At 40.5% G+C, this 24,957-nt stretch overlaps 2 protein-coding genes across 2 annotated transcripts; one reads left to right on the top strand and one right to left on the bottom strand.

Annotated features, from left to right (window-relative positions):
- Positions 1 to 698: 698 nt before the first annotated feature.
- Positions 699 to 3,342, bottom strand: tmem18 (transmembrane protein 18). The gene is made up of 5 exons (XM_080790200.1): positions 3,144 to 3,342; positions 2,852 to 2,969; positions 1,646 to 1,700; positions 1,350 to 1,443; positions 699 to 1,234 (listed from the first exon to the last, which is right to left on the bottom strand). The coding sequence occupies exons 1-5, from the start codon at positions 3,234 to 3,236 to the stop codon at positions 1,136 to 1,138; spliced, it is 459 nt and encodes a 152-aa protein (XP_080646326.1). The 5' UTR covers positions 3,237 to 3,342; the 3' UTR covers positions 699 to 1,135.
- Positions 3,343 to 3,882: 540 nt separating this feature from the next.
- LOC308333990 (structural maintenance of chromosomes protein 6-like) lies at positions 3,883 to 23,139 on the top strand. Its single transcript, XM_080790546.1, has 27 exons — positions 3,883 to 3,971; positions 6,501 to 6,696; positions 8,394 to 8,508; positions 8,630 to 8,735; positions 9,210 to 9,346; positions 9,471 to 9,532; positions 11,133 to 11,213; positions 11,362 to 11,463; positions 11,706 to 11,825; positions 11,908 to 12,006; positions 12,233 to 12,379; positions 12,565 to 12,653; positions 13,307 to 13,471; positions 14,528 to 14,706; positions 15,372 to 15,573; positions 15,676 to 15,790; positions 15,912 to 16,072; positions 16,297 to 16,432; positions 16,521 to 16,601; positions 18,469 to 18,639; positions 19,282 to 19,419; positions 19,594 to 19,739; positions 19,944 to 20,069; positions 20,256 to 20,361; positions 20,690 to 20,842; positions 21,845 to 21,942; positions 22,775 to 23,139. Exons 2-27 carry the CDS (start codon positions 6,511 to 6,513, stop codon positions 22,875 to 22,877), a joined length of 3,324 nt encoding a protein of 1,107 aa, XP_080646672.1. The 5' UTR covers positions 3,883 to 3,971; positions 6,501 to 6,510; the 3' UTR covers positions 22,878 to 23,139.
- Positions 23,140 to 24,957: the final 1,818 nt, after the last annotated feature.

Genomic DNA, 24,957 nt, shown 5'->3' with positions numbered 1-24,957 from the left:
CCAAATCATTATTGAATCGCCAATCTTCTTTTAGTCCCGACACACATTTCATGACCATATTGAGAGTAGGAAAGATTCACTTTTAAAATAAACCAATCAAGACGTTGCTGCAGCTGTTTTGTGGTTCATCATTAACATTTAGGCTGTTAAAACTATATTTTAATACAAATCTATATCCAATGATTGACAGTGACAGATTGAGAAAATAGGTAATATTCTACCTTGTCTGTCATATCACAATTTGGTGAAGCAATTTCTTTGTAGGTTTTGCTACTTTTTTCGACAGTGAGACTTTCATACCTTTTGTCCATCTAAAATGCATTAGCATGAAAGAATGTATTAGCTCCATCTGCCTAAAACTTACACCACACACTGTTAACACGTAAGTTTTTTCCCCACATCATAAATATTTAATTACACTATACCAAAGTTCCGAACCCTCAAATGTTGCAATACAGGGGATCACTAGCACACTCACTACTAACTATAGTGTGTAAGGAGCACCACAGACTTCAAGGGTCTACCAAATAGTAGACTTCCTATACATTATTCTTACTGTATGAGCAGCTGCTCATTTGGTGCATACTGCCCTCTTATGGAAGGCAGGAGAACTAAAGTGTTACAGTACACTAGGCTTTAAAAGGTAGCTGCCATAATGACATCTGTTATTAAATATAAAGTAATAATCACAGAAATGCTTTTTACTTTTTATTAGCCATAAAATGTACATTATTGCAACATAAGATTTTAAAACTTGTTCCTTAAATACAAGACGTTAGTGTCCTTTGGTCCTCATATACAGTATGCTCAACAGCACCATCCACCAGTAGCTACCATGACCAAGAAGCAGAAATACAAGCAAGCTCACTGTTTCTCCTTGTTTCTGATAATACCATGACCTCATATCCGTTACAGTAACATGAGCAAGGGGATATCCAATTCAGTATTGGAAGAAAGCAAAGGACAGTCCAGAGCACACCAAGCATGGCTGCATAATAAAATGTGCAAGTCTGCCTCTGTCTGATCCATGAAGTCCTTGACTTGCCTACTGCATACTGGCATCCCTAGATGAGGGACTTGCTAGATTCTTAATAGCTTCCAAAGGATCCAGTATAAAGCAGGAGGCGACTCAGGATCAGTCAGCCTTGTTTTTGGTGTCTCTGCGGGCCCTTCTCTTCAGCTGAAGGGTCTTCAGCTCAGTCATGGTGTAAAAGGTCCTGTACACCCACACTGCCTGTGAAAGCACACATACAACATGCATGAACACACAAGCACAGAAGAACAACATTTATGATTCAGACTTTGAATGAAGTCTGAATGAAGCCAGTACTTGGAACAGTAACACTTACCACGATGATAATAGTGTTGAGAAGAAGGGGGATGGAAAAGACCAAGGATATGAACATGCCCTTGGAGTCAAAGTACTGGAACTTAGAAAACAACCTGTAAAATATCAAGTTAATTTAATCATGGCTCAGAATTGTAAATATGATATTATTATCCATCATCAGCCCAACCACCAGTGGACAACCACCTGTCCACACATGCGCGCGCACACACACACACACACACACACACACACACACACACACACTAAAGAAATTGTCCATGTAACAAGTATTTAAATAATGAAGGATAGACTTACCTCCAGTTACTTGCAGCTAGCTCGTTTAGATATTCAGCACTATACACCATGCCAACTGAAGAATAGAGAGGAAATAACACATTCACCACTATTTTTTCAATTATTGCATTTTGTGGCCAAGAACTGGGGAAATTGAGCACCTTGGAAGAGTGGGCACTATGGAAATCTGGGCACCAAAACAGAGTGGGAACAGCAGGAGCTCGGAAGAGTGGGCCTATTACTGGAATGCACTTTTTCCACATCCAAAACATTTTCAGACAAATGCATTTGTTTGAGGTTTAGGTATAGTTCTGTGAGTTTAAAGTTAGGTTTAGTTTAGGCATAGTTTTACTGAGGTTTGGGTTAGACATAGCAACTTAGATGCTATACTGCCATCTGGTATCTAGTTGCAATAGCAAGTCTTGACAGCCCATTCATTAACAAAAAATCCCATCCGATTGTATTAAACAATGTTAAACTCACCAACATTGCAGCTGTACGGTAAGCTTGGGTTATACTCTTTGCATCCGTTAAGTTTATGTTTCATAAAACCCCACCGTAGACATGTTAACTTATGAGATTGGAAGCACTCGTTTTCAATAACACACCGTCCTGCAGCCTCCAAATTAAGTACATTTTGAAACAGGTTGTCCGCAGCTTTGTTGACTGATTTCCAATGAGCGCTTCCAAACTCGAACACTTATAAAATAATCACCAGCTCAGAAGAATTTGACAGTTAATTCATAAGTGTTTTTTTTTTTATGAAACAGAAACTTGGCAGATACAAAGAGCATAACCCAAGCTTAACATACAGCAATGTTGGTGAGTTTATCATTGTTAAATACAATCAGATAGGACAAGACTTTTCAGTTTCATTGAATGGGCTGTCAATGGTTTGTATTGCAACTCTAGATGCCAGATAGCATTGGTGGATATACTGGTTTTGTAGCAATTTGAGGTGCCCAGAGCACCTCAAATTGCTACAAAACCAGTGTATCCAATCGTTTTGGGGCATCAACAAGAAGTCATGTATACTTTATTACTTAAGACCATTTTTCAGCATGACATTTTCACAAATTTTCAGTAAAACATTTTCAATATAACATTGACTCTCTCTCTCACACACACACACACACACACACACACACACACTTTCTCTACAAATTAATTTAAGGAAATACAATATTTGTGATTTTCCTCTCGTCATGCACAGAGTACTTTACTCACCCATGAGCAGGAACTGACAGATCTGTACTCTGTAGAACCTACACGTCAGAAGAGTTACGCAGAAACAAAGAGCATGAAACGCCAGAAGCCAAAGAAGCCACGTCTCCGACCACTGGATCTGAAGAAGACATGACAAAAAGAAAATTCAACAAAACACGAGGCTATTAATTTCACTGAATAGAATCTGAATATGCTTTTAGATGAGGTTGTCGTCATCAAAGTTCAAGCCCTGGAAGGCGACGTTAGCTATGAGCTAAGATTCTTTCAAGACAAGGATAAAAGGCAAACTTACAGACGTGAGGAATGTCCATACTGACGTGATTCTTACATTACTGAACCCATCGATGGGAATGGAAGTAATGTTTTGCGCCTTTTGTTCCGTCATCTTCAGAGCAAACCTACATTCACTGTGATGGGGACGTTCTATGTCTGGTACCGTATGTACACTTTCTGTTTAAGTTCACCTCCTACATGTAAACAAAAACTAGGGAGGAAAGAGGAAGCGTCGCTTACTGTCGCACAAGAATGACGTCGGCTTTATTATTATTATTTGCCAGGCAGTCACTGGCACTGCCTGGCAAATAATAATAATAATTGCCACTTTCTAAATTCAAATTGGAATCTAAAAAGGATATGTAACATAGCGCAACTGTTTCAGTTGCCCGATGTAAATTAATACATAATGTAATGTGCTAAATCATAACAAACTAGGCATCTTCCGTGTGAATCTCTGACGTCACGTCAGTCTAGCTAGCCCATTGGTACACGTCTGTCCCATCTGACTTTTGTCTTTAAACCTGCTGTTTGGCTTCACTTCAGTAATAAATAGCAATACTAGTAATATTCATTTAACTCAAAAAGTAATTAAGCAATAATTTGTAATTTAACAATTAAGAACCAATTTTACACTGCCTCACACGAGACCCCAACCCAGAAGGGGGCAGTAAGTCACCACAGCGCTATTTACCAATGGAAAAAAAGGAACGAAAATGGTAGTAGAACAAGTGTTGTGTTGACAAGAAGAGGAAGCACAACATAATAGTGCAGCGCGCGCGAACTGGACGCACGGTGGATGTTGTACTCTCGTCTGTGAATTTCACTTTTAGACAGCTGCTGTCAGGTACATTCATTCACTCATGAACTGTTCTCACGCAAACTTGAGGCAGCTTTCGTTCTGTTGCCTGCAAAGTGTTTATATATTGACGTCCGTTTTGTTTGTCACGAGACAGCTTCCTGGGCGCCGTTCCAACTCACTAGTTTTTTGTTTTGTTTTGAAACAATATAGTAGCTAAATTAATACAACACTTTACATATGTGTAGAAGGAAAAACCTTTTATCCCGTGTCCTTTTACGTGTGTATCATTGTATGTGTGTTTGTGAGTGTGTGTGTGTGTGTGTGTGTGTGTGTGTGTGTGTGTGGTTTTTTTTTTGGTTGGCGGCGCCATTTATGTGTTAAACACTTGACGGACGATGGTGTCGCTTGGAAGAAAAAAAAAGAGCAGATTTACAACCTCACAACGCGCAGCATCCGCGACTCATTGGCAGCTTGTAGGTCTGCTATTTCCGGCGCACGACACCGTCGTACGATTAACCAACTTGATTAACCAAGCGCTATTTCACTTTAAAACACGCCTGGGGTCAATTTTACGTCTACATTCGGGCCTTTTTATTTATTGTGTACACCTCAGATAACTTGTAATTTGCTTGATTCAATATTTAGAGATGCGTATTTATTTGTGGGATGGGGAATGACCTCCCAAACACCTGACTCAGTTTGGGGTGAAATTTGCATCGAGGTAATGGATGCACACAGGATAAATCAAGTCATCCCCACAAACCGTCAGGGAGCCAAATCAAATCAACCTTTTATAGCACATTTTAACACAAGCAGAGTTGACCAAAGTGCTTCACAACAAAAGATACAAAATTAAAACAGAATACATCAAGCAGAAAAACATAGCATATACAAACCTGCGTGAGACAAGGATAGTACTGTACAGGATTGCCTAAATAGGTTAAAATCAGTTCACATTGAAATCCAGGGAAAAAAGGTGTGTTTTATGAATGGATTTAAAAATGTCAATGGTTTGAGCAGCTCTAAGGGGCTGCCACCGCAAAAGCACGGTCACCTCTTGTTCTGAGGGTTCGGGTTGGGGAGCCACTGTCTGCTCTCCCCTGTAATAGTTGTTTTGTTGTGCCAAAAGGCACGGCGAGCAGTATGTGGTGCGTGCAAATGGAGATCTTTTAAAATATTCATCTGATGAAGTGCCCATCCCATTCATTCAAGCCTTTGACTCCTCCATGTCCATCCGTGCATCTCTTTGCAAGCAAACGCAAGTCAGATGAGGTGCTGCTGACCTGGGTAAATAAATCTAAAAGTGAAGAAAAGGCTGCACACATTGCCACAACTTATGCAGGATAATTTATTAAATGAATACTGGAATCGCAAAAATGTAAACATTTAATTATGCTGGGGCGCCCGGTGGTGTAGTAGTGGTCCAGGCACATGTCACATAGGCTCTGGCCTCACAGCGTGTTGTGTGTTCGAGTCCCGTTCATGATGAACTTTGCTGCATGTCTCTCCCCTTCTATCTCTCTCTTTCCTGTCAATCTTCACTTGAAACTATCAATAAAAGCAGAAAACTAAAAAACATTTAATTATGCTTTAAGTAGACTTTTTTTAAGTAGCATGTGATGGGTCAAACTAGGGCAGTGTTCGGCAAAAGGCGGCCTGAGATTACATCTGGCCCGGCAGTGACAGTTGCATATAGGCTAGTATACTCATAGTGAGTTCTGGGGACCCCCAGGGTTCTTCCTTGAAGATCTTCAATTTTGAACTAAATTGACCCTTGAAGGTCTGTACAAATTTACACTCTTGTAGTCGGAGTGTACAAGACTGTGCACAATTGTACACTCAGTTTTGGTGGTCCATGAGCTACATTTGCATATCAAATTGGGGTTCCTTGAATTTAAAAAGTTTGAGAACTGCTGGGCTAAACGGTCATAGCTGTCATCACAAATGTGCCCTCATCACATTTGTGATGACAGCTATGGCCGTTTACCCCAAGGAGTGGGTTTCATACAAAACTAATGCTTGCAATGGATTCAGAATCATGAAAACCCCCTAGTTTCACCCACCACATGCTACTTAAAGCATTGTTTATAAGGTTGTTAATGGTATGGTGACTGGTCACATATAACCCCCTATAATAATTGCTCAATCCGGACAGCCGGTCAGCAGGTGGATTCATGAATGTATGCATGTATTTATATAGACAATATTTTAGGCCAATAAAAACATATATATATATACCAAATTGAACAAAAAAAGCCTGTTGGCTGCCGGACTAAAGGGCAATTACATCAATATATGGATTATCAATGTACAGTATACTGTATATACACAAATATTAGATTATGTGTAATATATATGAATAAATAAAAAATATTTAAGGACAAATGAATCTTAATAGCCTGGAACAGCATAACAGCAAAAAGCTTATAATGTTACTGTTATAGCATATGAATTAGCAAAAAAAAGAGAATTGGAAAGAAGGTCAAACTCCTGAATAAGAGAAGGTTAGATTATTGTGGTTACCTGATTGTTTTAATCCATTATATTGATAGTTGTCATTGTATTTGTGGTTAGAGTGATCAATATGTCGAAGAGGAGGAGCCGCTCTATCCACAACTCGCCCAGAAAACAACTCCGTCCTGAGGACGAGTCGGGAGACCTCCCACCTGTTGAAGACGATGACGAGGAAGTGGAGGATGTTGTTGGTCCCAGTCAGAGACAGTCTAGCCTCGCCAGCCAGCCTCCGAGACAGGCTGGATCATCACTGGAGGTATTATCATTATCGGTACTTCTGCTGCCAACTTACAGATATCGTAGATAGCTAGGGTGCAAACCTTTTATGTCCAAAACCGTTACTGTTAAAGGGACACTTCACCCCTTTTGCAACCAGATCTTATTTTAATTATGTTTGCGAGACAAACACTTTCTTGGGGGTTTTATGTGGGTAATATGTGTTTTTAAATGTTTCCAAGTGTCCATGATGACATGGATACTGGGCTCACTTACTTCCTGGACTACATGTTGGGAATTGTAGTCCAGGAACGAAGTGAGCCCAGTGTCATGGACAATTTGAAATACTAAAATATCTAGAAAAAAACACATTACCCACATAAAAACCCCAGGAAAGTGTTTATTTTCTCCCAAACATCATTAAAATAAGATATGGTTGCCAAAGGGGTGAAGTGTCCCTTTTAAGGAAAAATGTAGTTAATTTGTTCACAAAATCACAAGCATAGCCTTTTATTACATAATTGGGTATACATTTATAAAATCCACAGACACTAACCACTTTCACTTTAAAAATCACACCGTGTGAAGTAAGTGGTGCAACTCCGTGTGGGGGTTCCCGGGGGGGGTCCCAGGGTGCCGGCCCGATTCCGGCTAACCGCCCAGCGTCCGAAACGGTTGAGAAATGACAGAGTTGCCATGTGGGGGTCCCTCTACTGTACCCTCTACTGTACTGTACTGTACTGGCACACCCAAAATCACCATATATACAGTTAATATGTGCGTGTGTTTGTGTGTGTGTTAGGTTGCGCACAGGTGGTGAAAAACAACCATGCTGTTTTCGTGCTCAGACGCACCCACCCACCCAGAGACACACACAGTCACTTAAGGAAGTGATTGCCCCACTTAAAAATCTTGTAAAGGGCCTATGCTGGCCTAGCGGACCGGGCACCAAGGCTGCTAATCCTGACGGCGTGTTGTGGGTGCGACTCCAGATCCCGGCGACCTTTGCTGTGTGTCACTCCCCATCTCTCTCCCCCCATTTCCTGTCAGCTTAGTGTACACTAAGGCAAATATAGGCAGAAAAAGCCCCCCAAATTCGTATAAAGTAGCAAAAATAGCCAATCTTCTAGCTCACAATGTGTCGCATCACACACTTGCTGGCTTTGTTATGGTAAAATTGGTGACCTCACTGACCTGCTGAAATATGTGACATAATTGCGGTTTGTTTATTGGCAGAGTTCAACCTAGCAGTATTTACACATATTTAACCCATTTTGGGCGGGAACCCCTTTTGGTGTTTTAAACATGTTATAATTTTGCTATTGAAAAATAGCAGATCTACAAGCTGCTATTTTTAAAAAATCGTGAAAATATTTAATTCAGAAAACTGGAGGATTTAGAATTGCGTGCGTGCGTGTGTGGCTGCACAACAGTGACACTTGGTTGTGAAAACCAACCAACCGCAATTTCGTGCTCATGCTCAGACAGACCCAGCCAGGGACAAACATAGCTGTCTATAGGAGTGGTTGCACCACTCAAAAAACATGTTCGTTGTATTCCAGGAACAACTAGGATTTAATTGTGTGACAGAATTGAAAATCAAGTTAAACAAAACAGAAAAAAGTATTTGACTTTTGCTCTCTAAAGTCTAATAGAAGAAAGTGACACAGGAGATGGTTTAATTGATATCATGGTATGTATGACATACTTAACTAACACATGTTCGATCATCTGCAGGCTCTTCAAGTGGGCATCGTGGAAAGCATTACCTTGAAGAATTTCATGTGTCACTCACTGTTGGGACCTTTCACTTTTGGTTCCAATGTCAACTTTGTTGTTGGCAACAATGGAAGTGAGTGAGTTTAATGTTGCTTTGTTTTATCCCTTTAATCTGTTTTTGTTTACCTCAGTATGTACACTGTCGCTTACATATCTGTGTTTTGTTTCTGTGCTCCTTGTCATAATGTTAACAGGTGGAAAGAGTGCTGTTCTGACAGCTCTCATAGTGGCCCTGGGGGGGAATGCACAGGCCACAAACAGAGGGTCCTCCCTTAAGGGTTTTGTGAAAGAAGGAGAAAGGTAATGATTTTGTATATTTACTGACTTTCTGTCCTTATTGTTTATTTAAACATTAAAAAAGAGGACAGTTAAGAGTGACACTTTGAGGCTTTTCAGCTTGTTTTGTTTATTCTTTGTTTATTAGCTTTGTAGTACATTTATGAACTAAACCTGGATAATGTACACAGAAAAAGTTTAGCAGGGTGTGTGTGTGTGTGTGTGTGTGTGTGTGTGTGAGAGAGCAAATAAGCAAAAAAACATAAAATGCACAAACACTCATTTTACTGTACACAAGACACAACAGTAAAGAACAACCTCAAACCTTTTTAGTTTGATCTCCCATTCCGGCCAATAAGAAATGCGTGAAGTTGCACTGCAACTCCCAGTAACACTGTTTCCTTTCTGGTCACATCTCAACAAGTCATGATGATGCGATGCTGTTAATCTGCCACCCGTGCCCACCATATTGATCTATTCTGTGTTTCTCTTTTTCAGTTCAGCTGATGTTTCAGTCACATTGCGCAATAAAGGGAGGGATGCTTACAGGCCAGAAGTCTATGGTTCGTCCATCACTGTAGATCTGAAGATCACGCGTGAGGGGGCAAGAATCTACAAAGTGAAAAGCCAATCTGGTGAAGCCCATAAAGAGTTATAGATTAAATATCGGTTCACTAGTTGGATTCCACGCTTTATTCACCGAGTTCTGTTTGTGTCTATTTTTCTTTTTCTCTTAACAAGTTATCTCCTCTCTCATAGGTCACATTATATCATCCAAAAAAGAAGAGCTCCTGGCAGTTCTGGACAATTTCAATATTCAGGTGAAAACCTATGCCTACACACTCCTTCAGACACAGCCCATATTGATATGCTTAACCCATTTAGGCCTGACCTCGAAATTAAAACAAAATCAATTTTTCAAAAATAGCAGACCTACAAGCTCGTAGCGCGCCACTCGGCGCTATGAGCTTGTAGATCTGCTATTTTTCAATAGCTAAATTATAACGATGTTTAAATCACCAAAAGGGGTTTCCGCCCAAAATGAGTTACCGGTAATAGCAATATCTTGTTTAAGGTAACGTGACTTTGTAATGGTTTTCATTTGACACTCTGTTTTGTTTTGATGGCCACTGCTGCTTTGAATGTTCAAGAGATTTAATCTTCATATACCGTACAAAATATTTCACTATCTTGATGCTTCTGACTTTCTGAAAGTTTAGTGTAATCTGGGATTGCTTGGAAGTAAGAAAAGAAACAACAGTGAAGAAACTAAATTCATGCCATGTCTGCATTGCAGACAAGCCTTTTGAGAGTAGAACAATGTCAGTGACTTAAAGTTTGTGTTCAAACTGGTATCAAACACTAGCAGCTGATACAACATATGATGTCAAATTGCCACTGGCATCTTGTGTTGCCTGCACACAGTGACGTTTTGAGGAAATGCATGTTTTCAACTGTATCTTTATCGTAGAAATGTAAGGCAGAAAAGCACTGGCAGCTTCACAAATAATTGCTTTCTAATCGACACAGCCCCTAAACCAGCATTTAGTTTTATGTAAAAAAAACGGGCTTCCTTCTCAATCATATTCACATAAATGGGTGCACATAGCATTTTTGGGCTAGTGCTTGGTGCGCATTGCGGGCGGACAGCTCTACTCTACCACCACAATGTTATTTTAGCCAGCATGAGACGCAGAGACGGATAAAATGAACTACTCACCTAATGCTGCGGAGATTTCATTTTTAACGAACTTTTAAAGTGAGCACATTGTTTATGTCACAGATGCATGATTGAATATTGATTGAATACTTAATTGACACTTGACAGTTTGCAAGGACGGGCACAGGGGAGTACAGTACAATACAAGGTCTGCTAAAAGGATGAAACCAGAAAAGCTTCAGCTTGTTTCCATTGGTGTCCTCATATACTCAATTAATCGAAAACATTAATGATAGACAAATATACACAATACTATGCAAAAACATCATATAAACGAGTGATGAACAAAAAGGTGGTTTTAATATCGTAAATGTATTAACTTTCATAACAACAATGAATCCTGCAGAGCGGATTTGTTTTTACGTCTGGATACGCGTCACCTCAGGAGACTTGGCTCAGATCTAGGCGATATTTGAGTTCCTAGGATGAGCAAGTGCTCCCTCGCCCCGCTCATCCTAGTAATACAAATTTAGTGAGTTGCTGCATTGGTGAATGTAAACAAACAGCCAGGAAGTAGAACGGAAGTGTTTCACCGGCAGCTAAACATAAACAACTCTAGCATACAATATTATTTTCTGTGAATATGATTAGAGTCCTCTACTTAATTCTATTAATTCTGTATTTTCTTAACTAGCATTTGCAGTGCACGTCACAGTGAGTCAGCGATATGTCTTCTGTGTTCAACTATCTTTCTTTTTTAGGTGAACAACCCAGTTTCTATTCTCACGCAAGAGATGAGCAAGCACTTCTTGCATTCCAAAGGAGAGGGTGATAAATATAGGGTGAGTTTAATTGAATCTTGGAGCAATAAATTCACCTTATTACTTTTTATCAGATGTGATCTATATTGCCTGAATACTTTTGCTGTTGCGATTTTTCTTGCGGTCAAACTGTACAGTTATATTGCTTATTTCTATTTCCCCCATGCAGTTTTTTATGAAGGCCACCCAACTGGAACAGATGAAATCGGACTTCGTTTACATCAAACAAACCAAGCAAATCACTGAGTCTAAAATAGAACAACATGGGGAAGTAAGACCTCATCTGCTCACTCAATTCAAATGCATCTTTATAGCCCATAACCATTTCATGTCTGTATTCTGGGGAAACATTCAGTGAATATGGCAGAGTTAAAAGCTCAATACGTCACATTGTGACACGTTGTGAGCTTGTAGATCAGCTATTTTCGGCAAAGATATTTTAATATTCCTTAGGGACAAAGGAATAAATACTCTAGTTGGATAACTATCACTTTCTATGTGACTTTGATGCAGTGCTTGGCGGACCTGAAGCGCAATTATCAAGAAAAAGAAGAGCAATATAAGAGTTTGGCATCAATGGATGAGATGAACAATAAGCTGAATGAGCTGGCAAAGAAGATGGCATGGGCTATGGTGAGATCAGCATATCTGTGTAATTTGAATGGCATATACAGTATTGTCAAGATGTGCACTGACCGTTGGTTAAACATGGCAGGTTAACGAATTGGAGCAGCAGCTGCAGCCGGTGCAAGATAAGCTACAGCTCGATCAAAGTTCTACCGCAAAATATGATGAAAAGGTTCAAGAATGGAAGGTGAGGTCTTATGTTAACTTGGGTTAAAATGACGATTGGCCAGTCATGTGCTGTTTTTGTCATTGGGGACTTTACACACCGGGGGTGTAATGAATAAATTAATACTCTTTCAGGAAGATGTGAGAGAGAAAACTATTCATATAGTTTCACGTCAAAACTCTTCATATAAGTTTGAATAGTCATAGTGAGTCACAGTCAGTTTTGTTTTTTCCCCCTGGCTGTACAGAACAAGGTGGCAGAGTCTGAGCAAAAGTTCAACCAGATCCAGGAGCAGGTAGAGGGCATCACACAGCGCCACAAGGATCTCCAGCCACAATGTGCAGAGCACAAGACCAAAGCCCAGGAAAAGAATAACCTCCTCAAATCTGGCGAGGTCAGACTTCAACCACAATATCATAAACATAGTACAGAACTATTTTTTAAGCGTCTTCACTCCTGCAAAACCTATGCAGAACATTTTTTTTAATAAAAAGCGGGTTCACTCCTGTATCACAAAGTCCACCCATAGTGGATTAGAGGCAGAAGAATCATTTTGACTCTATGAATAATGTCTTTCAGGTCAGTGTTCACAGAAACAAGACCAACCTGAAAGGTCTGGAGAAGGACAAGGCCCAGCTCTCTAAGAGGATAGAGGAGCTGAAGTTGAGGTACTAACAGCTCACTGATCATCCATAATCTTCTACATGTCCCCTGTTTTGTTTTTAAACTGAGGATTTATACTGATCCACATTAGAGCAATAAAATGGATAAAGCCACATTGGAAAGAATCCACAGTAGATGCCACTTTTTCTACAGTCAGAATAATATTTTGAAGTTTAATTAAAATGAGAATTCACCAGTTAATTCAATTTTTTTGGTGCCATGGTGTAAGACAAGTGTACCTATAGCTATAGGTTGGAATTTCTGTCATGTAGAATTTTTTGTGCAGTACACCTGTACTGCACAAAAAGAAGCTTGCCACTGCTGCACGTATTGATCATTTGTGTAGTGACTATTCAATCGATTACTTCAGCATAATTTTATACTTCCATAACGGTGTCGTGCAAAAAGTGAAAATGGCATCTCAATGCATTTGCAAGGCAAAGAGTTGTGAGCTGTTGTAGAAGATATGCTTTTTTCACCATATAGTCTGTAATAACTATTGATGATTTAGTCATTGATCATTTTAGTTTAACTGTTCACAGTCACACACAATATCGGAGTGGCTGAGCAGCGTTGTTAAATTTATTTTGTCCATTCTCCATCAATTACACACATTGATATCCATGCCTGAATGTTTTATATATTTACCTCCATCTAGCATCAGTAAGAGCAATGAAGAGGAGAGTCAGGCGAGGGCAGCGCTTATAGAGCAGCATGAGGCTACGCTGGAGAGTTTGAGACACCAGGACTCCACACTGGGCCAGCAGATGGACCAGTACCAGCAGGCCATCACCCTCACTAAGGAAGAGCTCGGCAAGATGAGGTTGGTAGCAGAGTTCATTCTATTGACTCAAACTGTGCCGAAAAATGCTCATGGACTACCAAATAAAAACTAGACTAAAATGTTAAGGAGGGACTAGATGAGAAGAGGTCCAGTATAACGAGGAAAAGTCATTTTATGTTTCGTTGGGCTTTGGTTTTATTGTAAATGCAATGTTGTAAGGACAATAATAAGATGCTAAGGTAAGAATATAATAAGCATTCAACAGTATCCATCCATCTATCCATTGCTCTAGCTGTAAAAATTACACGTATATTCTATAGCAGACAAAGACTTTGTATACAATAGCAGCCATAGTAACAGTAATAGTATTCACATTAACTGTTTACTAAATGATCATCTCATTTTATTCTATGATCTCATCAGGGAATTAATGTTAATATCTTCATCAATACTGAGAGTAATCGATTTGTACTGATTACTAAGTGTAGTAGGCTATAACGTTGTAGTTACCGCTAGTGGCCACATGGTGGTAGCCAAAGTAGAGAATTGCACAGGACTGTGTGTGTTCAATGATTTAACTATTGCCATATAACAATTATTGTGTGCCGCCTTGAGTTGTTGCAGAGGACAAATTCCACATGTGCAAATAATGCACATACCACAACATTTACCCATCCTAACTGCAAGCAGTAGATGCCATCAGTGTGGTGCCTAGGGAGCAGTTATTGGCTAAGTTTCGTATTCAGGTATACTTGGGAACAGACTCGGCAAGCTGGGGTTCATACTGGCAACCTTCCAATTTTCAGACAGCCTTTCTACCCTATTGGCTACGGACATGCGTTAGCAATTCTTCATTCTAGATGCTTGGTTCTAATATTGGACATACTGTACACATTTTTGTCTAGTGAGGGAATGTTGATGTTTACCAGTAGTGAGGGATCTGCAAGTCAATGGAGTCTGGACCAGGCTTTAGGTCTTTCCATGGGGGATGTTGTATTGAATCATCCTACATGTTCTTTCAGAGCCACCATTTCTTTACAAGTTAGGCTTTGCCTTCTTGTGTCGGTGTTTGACTCTTCTCCACCCTGTCATTAGGCGAGAGCAGGACACCCTCCAGAGGTCCATAGAAATGAACAGGAGGAATCTACAGACGATGGAGGGCAGCCGGTCCAACCGCCTGCGGCGCTTTGGAGAGCACATGCCAGCGTTCCTCAACACCATCCAGGAAGCCTACAACAAAGGCCAGTTCAAGCAGAAACCCCGTGGACCACTGGGTAAGACTCTCTATATTGGGTGGAAGGGGGCAATGACTATATATTGAGTGGAAGGGATCAACAGCTATATATTGGTATTTAAGTACATAACTGCTTGTTGATAATATGTTATTAGCTAAAAACATAAATCTGACTACAAACGACACAAAAATACTGTTATTAAGAGTGCTATTTTTATGAATTGCAATGCAGGCAACACATAATGACTGGTCTGATTGCATCACTACTTGATTAAGCATAGCAATGCCAATGATGCTGTATACTGGCTCTGTATCAAACCAACTACGAATGCATACAGTGTCCTCTCACCTTCCATCATGATATGGTCCAATCATTATCTATATCATTTACTAAATCATAATTCTTCTTGGTTGTCTGTACCTCGACTGTTCAGGGTTTTGTTTTGGTTGTCACTTTGTATTTAACAATGGCGAATCGAATCATCAAGCTGGTGTAGTGTAAAATGTCATGTTGTTGACATTGCATCCTACACAAAAACGAAAAGGATGTTGATGACTACGTTTCAAAAGTGCATTGCCGTACAAAATCACAAAAAGTGTTAATAGCATAAACCTTTGTTTGCTACGGTGCTTATTTTCAGCAGCAAATCCCATTTCTTTATATCCATCCATCTTTCTCTCTCTTGATTCCCCCCCCTTCCTTAGGTTACTGTATTGGCCTAAAGGACCCAGAGATGGCCCTGGCTGTGGAGATCTGTCTGAAAGGACAGCTACAAGCCTTTGCCTGTGACAACTATGAGGATGAGAAGGTGCTTAAAGGTCTCATGGTAAAGACATTCCCTGGTGGCCGCAGGCCAAACATCATCACGAGCTCCTTCCTTACGATAGTCCACAACACCAGCAGACGGTAAGGGCTGGTTTTCATACCTGTTTTTATTCTGCCAGTGTATAAGTTGCAAATTTAAATGGTTGTCTGACTGTTTTGATCTTGCATGCATATATGTGTCAGGGCTGTCAACCATCGTGAATATCGCTCAGTGCTGCAATCTCTGGAAATTGAAGACCCTGTTGTGGCCAACTGCCTGATTGACCAGAGGGGAATAGAATGCGTTCTGCTCATCAAGGTGACGAGCAATAGGTCACTTTTTGTGGGAAAAGACCTCAGTTACTCTAACAAACGCTGCTGTAGATATTCGTTACAGCAATTGACTTCATTTTGGGGCTCTGCTCATTTCTCCGAGGTAGGACAAAACGGAAGCTCGTCGCGTGGTGCAGGGCAGACAGCCGCCAGAGAATTGTTCCATGGCCATCACTAAGGAGGGAGACCAGGTCTTCTCTAACCGTGCCTACACCGCTGAACAGAACAGAGCCGTTTACCTCAGTGGAGACGTGGAGGAGGAGATCAGGTCAGCATGGAAATTATGTCAAGAAAGCTGTCACTTGCCGGTTGATGTTGGTTTCCTTTAACCATCCTTTAAATGTTCCATAACCGACCTGCCAATCTGTACGCATTGTTGCTCGCATAATCAAAGTGGATGTTTGTCGATACATAGTTAAATCTTAATGTTAAATACTATGTGACATCTCTTTCCTGTCTTCCCTTTTCACCTCCCGTTCTATCCCTTCCCAGTCACTTGAGGTCAGAGCTAGAAAACCAGAAGGCCCAGGCTGCTCGCTTCCAGAATCAGATGGCAAAGGTGGATGAAGACATTAAGCAGAACGAGGCTCTGCTGAGGCGAGCCCAAATAGAGCAGCGAAACACCAAAGTATGTGTCTGCTTTTCACCTTGACACTCTTGCCTTTCTATCATGTTGCACGTTCATAGTTCATACAAAATATCATCATATATTCCAGGAAAAAGCAAGGAGAAAGCAGGTAGAGGTGAATGAGCTGCAGAATGTAGAGGAGCCACAGTCAGAAGACCTCAAGCCCCTGGTGCGTATCCCAAAACTGCTCTTGGTTTCCAGAAATATAAACAACCTACATGGTTTTAGTTGTTTGTTTTTCTCTCCTATTCTAGCTGTGTGTATACTTGGTTCTTCAACACTACAGCACTTAAAGAGACATTCGCATGAATTTCTGGTCTATAGAACGAGACCAAACGTTGCCTAGGTTCTATGTTCCCCTTTCACCCAAAAATGCAGGAAATATTAATTTTGAATTTAAAATTATTAATAACCTCTCTAAAGGCACATAATGGGGAGAAATTACTATCAGAAACTTGCCCTTTGGGCGATCTAAGGGGCCCACCCCCTTACACCCGGTTAACGGGAGGACAATGCCTTCCATAAATAGAAATCCCTATCGATGATGTCACTGTTAGGTGGACTTCTGAACTGTCCACAGCCCGCTCTTCCAGACACAAAAAAGTACAAAAATGGCACCAGTAAATAAAACATACTGATGCACAAACTTGGACACATCAGTGTTGTAATCTGGAATCATTGGATGTTTCTGGATCTTACAACACCAATCCATGCATCATACACATGTCTTTATCTTGGTTTTATTTGGCATGCGACTTTTCAACTCCTCAAAACAGACACCAGGACACTGTTCATTACAGTAATACATGACAACCACATCAGAAATCAATAAAGGAACACATAATAAAGAACATGTACCGTGTGTGCCTCTTGAACCATATGCAGGTTAATTATCGTCTCCCTCCGACTTTCCCATAAAAGTGACTTCTCTACAGCAACTCCGTTCACATCTGACTTTTTCTGACAATTGACACTCTGATCATGTGACACTCTGTGTAGTAGTTGGGAAAGGAGTCACATCAATGGGTACATTCTTACCGTGGCTTGTGATATAACCTTTTAACATATTTATTGTTTTTAATGCTAATTATTCATAATGAAATTAACCTTGATAACCCCCCAAAATATGCATGAATTTACATAAACTTATTTTTAAAACATTATCTCCTTCTCTGACAGTACAGCCGCCATTAATTACATCAGCCCAATTCTTAATTGCTGATGTCACAATCACTGTTTTAACATTTAGCAAAGCGAGCTAGAACAAGGCCTTGCCCTCTGAAAGTGTAGTGGGTAGAAACCAAGAATGATTGTAGTTTTTGCCACTGGGTTACATTTTACATCATGACTTTGCAGCTTTTCATTGACTTCTGTTTAGTGGCTGGTAATCGAGTTTTAGTCATTTTAACAAATATAATATATCATATACCGTAACATTGCAATACTGAGCAGCAAAATCTTTTCCTATGTCTTTACAAAGGGCTTTAGTATTGTTTTTCCATTCCACCATTGCTGAGTCCCAGAGGTCAGTTCAGTTGAAGTTGGATGAATAAACATCCAAAACATTTCCGAGGCTCCAGACAACATCAACGCTGATTGGCTGTCAGGATGTGATCGGTGGAATCGAGGGCATGTGAAGGTCACTTCAGTTGGATTTTTCCAGCTGGGGCAAAGATGCCAGGTGACCGTTCGCTTCCTTCACGTCACCCTGTTCGCTTCGTTCGTGCCGCGCCCGTTCACGCAATGTCTCGTCTTTTCCTTGACTTTGTATGTAATCGTGCCGCTCGAACTATCCAGGTTTGAACTTAGCTTAACAGATGCACAGAATGTCTCGAGGATTAGCAGCCCCGGCTTTTTATATAAAAATACTGACTAGATGAATCCAGGTGAAAGGTATCATCACTTATATGACTAGTTAGTCCTGAAGGGGTGTTAAGGGGACTTTTAGTACCTGAGCCCTGCCACAGGTATAGGAGCTCAACATCAGATGCACATTCAGAGTATGTCATCTTATGACATCTTCGGCTCTCCCACAGGAGGAGGACCTGGAGGAGCTCATGGGTAAAATCTCCTCTACACGTGGCGAGTTGGGGACAACGCAGACTCAGATGGCCGAGCTCAAGACCTCGTACGAGGAGGCAGAGCAGGAGTACAATCAGCACAAGGAACAGATGAATGCCGTGTCGGAGGAAATCGATAACATCAAGGTACAAACTACACATAAGTGGATACTAGGGATGTCCTAAAATATCTATCAAATCTGTTTTCACATTATTATATTGAGACATGGACAAATTGGCACATTGACACCTGAGGCTGATTCTAAAAGCCTCCTTTTATGAAAAATGAATGTTGCTATACAGTATATGGCAACATCTAAAATCTGAATCTGAATGCAAGTGCAGTGCCTCAAATAAATGGTTAATGGTGCATTTATATAGCGCCTTTATCCAAGGCGCTTTACATAGATTGTGCATTACATTCACCCATTCACACACACATTCATACACCGATGGCAGCTGAAACCATGTAAGGCACCAACCAGCACATCAGGAGCAATTAGGGGTTCAGTGTCTTGCTCAAGGACACTTCGACACTAACTCTGGGGGAACCCGCGTTCGAGCTGGCAACCTTGTGTTTACCATCCAGCCACACTACCCCTGAGCCACCGCCGCCCCTCAAATAGCTCTAGGAACTCAACAGTGAACCAGCACAGCACATGCATAATTCACTCGGATGGCAGTTCGTGACAGTCAAGAGGACTGATGTCCTCTTGACTGAGGTCCTCTTGACTGCACAAATTATACATTGCCGTGTTTGTCCCCTTTTTCTCCTGTTTCCCACTGTAGGAGGAGCTAAGTGGGAGTGACCAGGAGGTGGGCAAGTGTAAGCACCACCTGAAGCATTACCAGGATAAACTCAAGGGCCACATCAAAAGCATCCAGGCCCTCAAAGACTCCCTGAATGTCAAGGAACAGGAACTCCAGGTACTCTTGATAGGGACAAGAGAAAGTATGGAGTTAGTACCAGAATGCATAGTGTAGAGGGGAATTGGTAGACCTTAAAATTGGAGTGGTGTTGGGGCTGAAGAGCTCAGATATGTTGTGCTTTAATGCAAGACTGAATGTTTTACTTTAATATCTCCTTGTGATGTGACACAGGAAGCTGTAGCCAAGGCCACAGAGATGTGTCCTGAGCGACAGGAGGTGAATCGCACTCTGAAGAGCCTGGACACAGAGATAAGCCGTCTCAGGCTTAAGATCACCTCTAAGCAGGACCAGCATGGCAACCGTGAAGAGATTGTTAGGTAGGTCACCATGCCACTTCTTCCCACATCATGTCCGCCGTCAAATGTTTGCTTAAAGATAGACATTGCTTGGACTGGTGTCAAGCCTTTCTTATAGGGATGTAACGGCTTTCTGTTTAATATTGAACCATACAGTTTATCTCGTGCATCTTTACTTGCTTCCCATACTCTTCTCATTTCATCTGTGCATGTGTGATTCTTCAGGCAGTACCATGAGGCCTCTAAGAACTATAAGAATGTGAGCCAGCAAGTGAAGTCCCTCAACAAATTCATCCAAACCATGGATGGAATTGTCACACAGAGACTCAAGGCTTATGACGAGCTCAGGAGGTTAGTTGGAACTAATACCTGTCAGTATCTGTTCAAAGTTGTCAGCTTGATTAAGTGATGAACCCAGTTTTAATAATTCTATATAAAAACCTATATTTTGTATTTGACCAACTAAAACCTTTTACATCTTACCTTTTTTCTTCTTACCTCTTCTATACCTACATTTGTCTCCTTGCACTCTCCTAGCTTGATGGCGCTTCGTTGTAAATACTATTTTGATAGTATGCTGGGCCAGAGAGGTTACACCGGAACTATGGCGTTTGATCACAAGAAGGAAACTCTCACAGTCTCTGTAAGAATACTTTATATGTAATGCAGCTTCCCTGTCAGTATATTCTTTGTAAGAATGTATAGTGTTAAGACAAAATGTGCAATATTTTAATTGTAAATTAATGCCTGCTGCTTTACACACCACTTATTTTCATTGACACTGCATATATTGAATAAACATGCACCCTCTATCAACTGACAATTAATTAATTCATCTCTGTCCATTTCCTTCCCTATCTCTCTGTTATCTCAAACCTTTGGCCCTTACTATCTTCCCCATGTGTCCTCAACTTTTTCTACTACATTCAATCTACCTATTGTCTGTTTTCCTTCTCTCTTGCTGTCTCCAGGTACAGCCCGGTCAGGGTGGCAAGGCTAATCTGAGCGACATGCGTTCCTTGTCGGGTGGAGAGCGTTCCTTCTCCACTGTCTGCTTCGTGCTGTCTCTGTGGGCAATCACGGAGGCCCCATTCCGCTGCCTTGATGAGTTTGATGTCTACATGGTAATAAGTCTGTTTAGAGTAAATGGCAAGCCATTCTACAGTTAAAGGAGAATTCCAGTCTAGCCGTTTTCTTTCTGATGATTGATGATGGCATACACCGCACAAAAATAAAAAATCCATATATCAAAATATTAGAATGTTTCACAACCATTTAAAAAAACCTTTTATAATACAGAAATGTCAACCATCAAGTATGTTACCGTAAATGATGCAGTCAATACTTTGTCTGGGCTTCTTTTGAACAAATGATTTCATAAATGGGTGTGGCATGGAGGTTATCATCTTGAGGTGTTATGGAGGCACAGGTTTACTAAGGCAGCATATTTGTGACCATACAGATAACATGGCCCCAAATCATCACAGTTTTTTCCAATTCCAGAGACAACACAACCATCTATTAGGATATTTTACAGCACTGTGTGCTTTTGTACGTTGAATTTATTCAGATTTCCTTTTTCAGCAGCACATGGCACCTGCCCACAGAGCCAAAACTACTAGTAATAGGTGTACTGACCATGGTATTACTGTGCTTAACTGACCAGCCAACTGGTCTGACCTGAACCCCACAGAGCATCTATGTTATGTCAAGATGAACACACACACACACACCCCTCAAAGCCATATTGCGCCTTAAGCAGTAGTTGGGGTTAAACGCCCTCCTGCTCTCAAGGTGGAAGCCAGAGTGACAACATTCTGTGGATGTATTTTCAAAATGTACTACAGATAAGCATTCAGTGATTTACCTGCTGAGGAGCACTCAGCATGGAGTTTATTTATTTTAACTTCTTCAAATGACTGTAAGAAAACTGCTAGTCCAGAATTATCCTTTAATATAATTGTATTATTTCTAGTATGATACTAGACTGGCTTTAGAAATGGGTAGATACTGTATATTTGTTGCTCTCAATCGGTTATTTGTTGCTCTCAATTGGTTATTTGTTGCTCTCAATTGGTTGGTTAATTTCGCAGAAAATAATTCAGCCTGTGTGTCTTGTCTTTCAGGACATGGTGAACAGGAGGATTTCCATGGACATGATGTTAAAGGTTGCCTCAAACCAGTGGAACAGGCAGTTCATCTTCCTCACTCCACAGAGCATGAGGTTAGCCACCATGTATCACATCCCTGTATGAGCTTAATATGATTATTTTGTCAACTTAATTACATGCTCAACCTAAGGTTTCATAACCTGACTCTGCCAGATTGCGGCAGTATTGATTTCACAAGTTCCCTCGTCCGGCCTGCATCTGGGCTCTCAAGCAGAAACGATGAACCCGGAAGCAGCGGGACAAAAATCTGATATCTCCATAATAATTTCGAGTTGTAGTCCTGTTAGGTTGAGTTTACATTTGCGCTGTGGCACAGCTTCAATATGTCATAAGTCTCGCGTTGATCCCGCCTCTAGCGGCCCCATACAGCCGCATATCGCTCCGGACATAATTGTTCCGGAGTACATCGTCTCTCCCGAGAGATACCAGACTATTACTACTACTTGCAGAATGCAAATGTTGTCCAGCAGGGGGAGTGGATCCACCAGGCTAAAGGTTTCAACCTTATCTGTTGAAACCAGTGAACTACTGTGAACTAAATTTAAATGTTTCCCGGTTAAGTAGCATGTTCAGTGATGGGTGGTCTTTCAGATGGGCCCCAGGGACATTTTATGAGTCCTACTTCAACAACGGTACAGTACAGTACAGTACAGTACAGTACAGTACAGTACAGTACAGTACAGTACAGTACAGTACAGTACAGTACAGTATTGCATCCCAGGACACCCGGAGGGTGACATGATTGTGTCCTTTCTCAATTTAGTGAGTCTTAAGGATGCAGGATGCAGGCTATATGCATCACTGCATGTTATACCAGAGCGTCCAGTGACTCCAGTCCAGTCCACCATGTAATTGCTGTTACTATTGGTCTTTTTGTTTTCTCAGCTCTATCCCCTCTAACAAACTGATCCGTATACTCCGGCTCAATGACCCTGACCGTGGGACGCAGTCTCGTGGACAGAGAGACGAAGAGGAAGAAATGGATTAAGACTGTCCCACCTGTTGTGTATATAGTTATTTTTAATTCTCTTGATTCACATTAGTTTATTTAAAGAAAATGTAAAGCCTCCTACCTTTTTTTCCCCCCTGGATGTTTTTCTTCCAGTTAAGCTTTTAAGACACATTCATACACATTCAGTTTAGTTTATTTAAAGGTTTTTTAATTTAAAAGAAATTTGTCTATGATGCTTTCTTGTTTTTGTACTGTATTCATTTTGTGCATTTGTTTTTTCAATAAAGGATTGATGAAATGTGAAATATCTTTTCTGTTATACTGTGGTGATTTTTTTTTATGGCTTAACATGTGAAAAAGTAAAAAGTTAAACTACATGAAAGAAATGATCCAAAACCGTGAACTATTTCTGAGTGGGAATTATTGGGGTGTCAATTCTGTAAAACAGTGGTTCTCAAACTGTCAAATGTCAAGGACCCCCCCCCCAATAATTATGTATTTGGCTGAGGACCACCATCCAAAAATATGTTGAGCCAGGGACCCCCATACAAGATTTGTGTTATGTTTCAATCAAATACTGTATTCATTTTTCAACCCGTCTCATTGCAACCGGTTATTAATTTGTAGATGGGCTATATCCCATGAGTAAATGGTTAAACAGTAAAAAAATGGATAAACTGTAAAAGTCATGGATGTAGCATATCATGAGCTGTGGAAGGAAACCCCATAAAAACATGTTTGCTTTCAAACAAACACGTTGACAAGATCTGTGTTTAGATTAGAACTAGCTGAATTTAACATTTGTTTGTTTCACATGATTTCGTTTTTACTAAATCTCATTTCACATATCACTTAATTGAGCCATTGAGGATATGAAACTGATTGGTACATGTGTTATATGCTCTCTCTAGCTCTAATATATATATATATATATATTATATATATATATATATATATATATATATATATATATGCATAAACTACTGGCTTTGTCGTCACCATAGTTATAGGCGCGCGCACATACACACACTTTTATACAAAAAAATCTACTTGTTTTAAAATAAATAACAGAATGTGAGTTGCACTTCCGGCCAATCAGGCACGCATGCCATACACGTGTGCACCTAGTGGACAGTGGAACCAAGATCTTAGTTCCAGACAGTGCCTAAAGAACTGTCTGAAACAGGTACGTTCATTTATGAACTATAATAGCCTCACACACAACAAGCAACTTTTGGTCTAATAATATTTACTGCAAACTAAAGTGTTTTAGAGTCCGTTTTGTTAAGTTGCGAGTTTTAATGGTGCGTTTAGACGGCAAGATGAAACGATCAGGATGCAATGGCGCTTGTGAGTTGATTTGGAGCAGCCAGCCAGCTACTTGCCTCATTCCGGGCTGGGTGGGGTCTTTTAGATCGGTTCCAGGGACATTTTCAGTCCTACTTAAACGACGTTATATTAACACATTACACTTATTAACCAATTTAACTGCAGCGATTCACTTTAAACGCTTTGGGTGTCCATTTGACTTATTATTGGGCTTTTGTGTACACGGCCTGACGGCCCCAAATAGCGCATTGTTTTGTTAAATAGATTTTTAGAGATTATTTGCGCGGTTTGGGCCGCTGCACCGCATGGCCGATCGCAGGTACACGCAAGACTACACATTGTGCATCACATAATTGAATTCAGAGGTCATTTATTCTTTATTTTGTTTTACTGAGAATATGGTTAGAAATAAGTTTAGGGATAGGCATAGTTTTACTGGGGTTAAGTTTAGGTATAGGGTTAGGTTTCGACCTCCTAAAACAGGAAATGGGAAAAGGAACTGGTAGCACCATCATCTTATGTGATATTACCTCATTCTTAATCGACATTTTTTTAATTCTCCTTTGCTTTTACTGTTGTAGATGACACGTCCTACAAAAAGAAGTATTGCAGCTAAAAGCAGATGAACTTTTATCTTCATATATAAAGAATCTGAGTCAGAGACTGATTCAAGTATGCTTCTGAGTTCTTTGGCTATCACTGTCGATGCATTAGTATTACGCAAGGGTTGTTTTTGTATTTTAATCATAACGGAGTGGATCAAATTAGTGGAAGGAGTGGATGAAAG

Source organism: Protomyctophum bolini, assembly GCF_963924005.1.
Source record: "Protomyctophum bolini genome assembly, chromosome: 19".
In the NCBI taxonomy this organism is placed as follows: Eukaryota; Metazoa; Chordata; class Actinopteri; order Myctophiformes; family Myctophidae; genus Protomyctophum; species Protomyctophum bolini.
This window is presented reverse-complemented; position numbering and strand designations above follow the sequence as displayed.

Coding starts and splice junctions, on each gene's coding strand:
- tmem18 (XM_080790200.1), bottom strand. CDS start 3,236: ATGACGGAACAAAAGGCGCAAAACATTACTTCCATTCCCATCGATGGG. Junction 2,970..3,143: donor TATGGACATTCCTCACGTCT/GTAAGTTTGCCT, acceptor TGTCTTCTTCAG/ATCCAGTGGTCGGAGACGTG. Junction 1,444..1,645: donor CTAGCTGCAAGTAACTGGAG/GTAAGTCTATCC, acceptor GATATTTTACAG/GTTGTTTTCTAAGTTCCAGT.
- LOC308333990 (XM_080790546.1), top strand. CDS start 6,511: ATGTCGAAGAGGAGGAGCCGCTCTATCCACAACTCGCCCAGAAAACAA. Junction 9,533..11,132: donor TGGACAATTTCAATATTCAG/GTGAAAACCTAT, acceptor TTTCTTTTTTAG/GTGAACAACCCAGTTTCTAT. Junction 15,791..15,911: donor AATGCGTTCTGCTCATCAAG/GTGACGAGCAAT, acceptor TCTCCGAGGTAG/GACAAAACGGAAGCTCGTCG.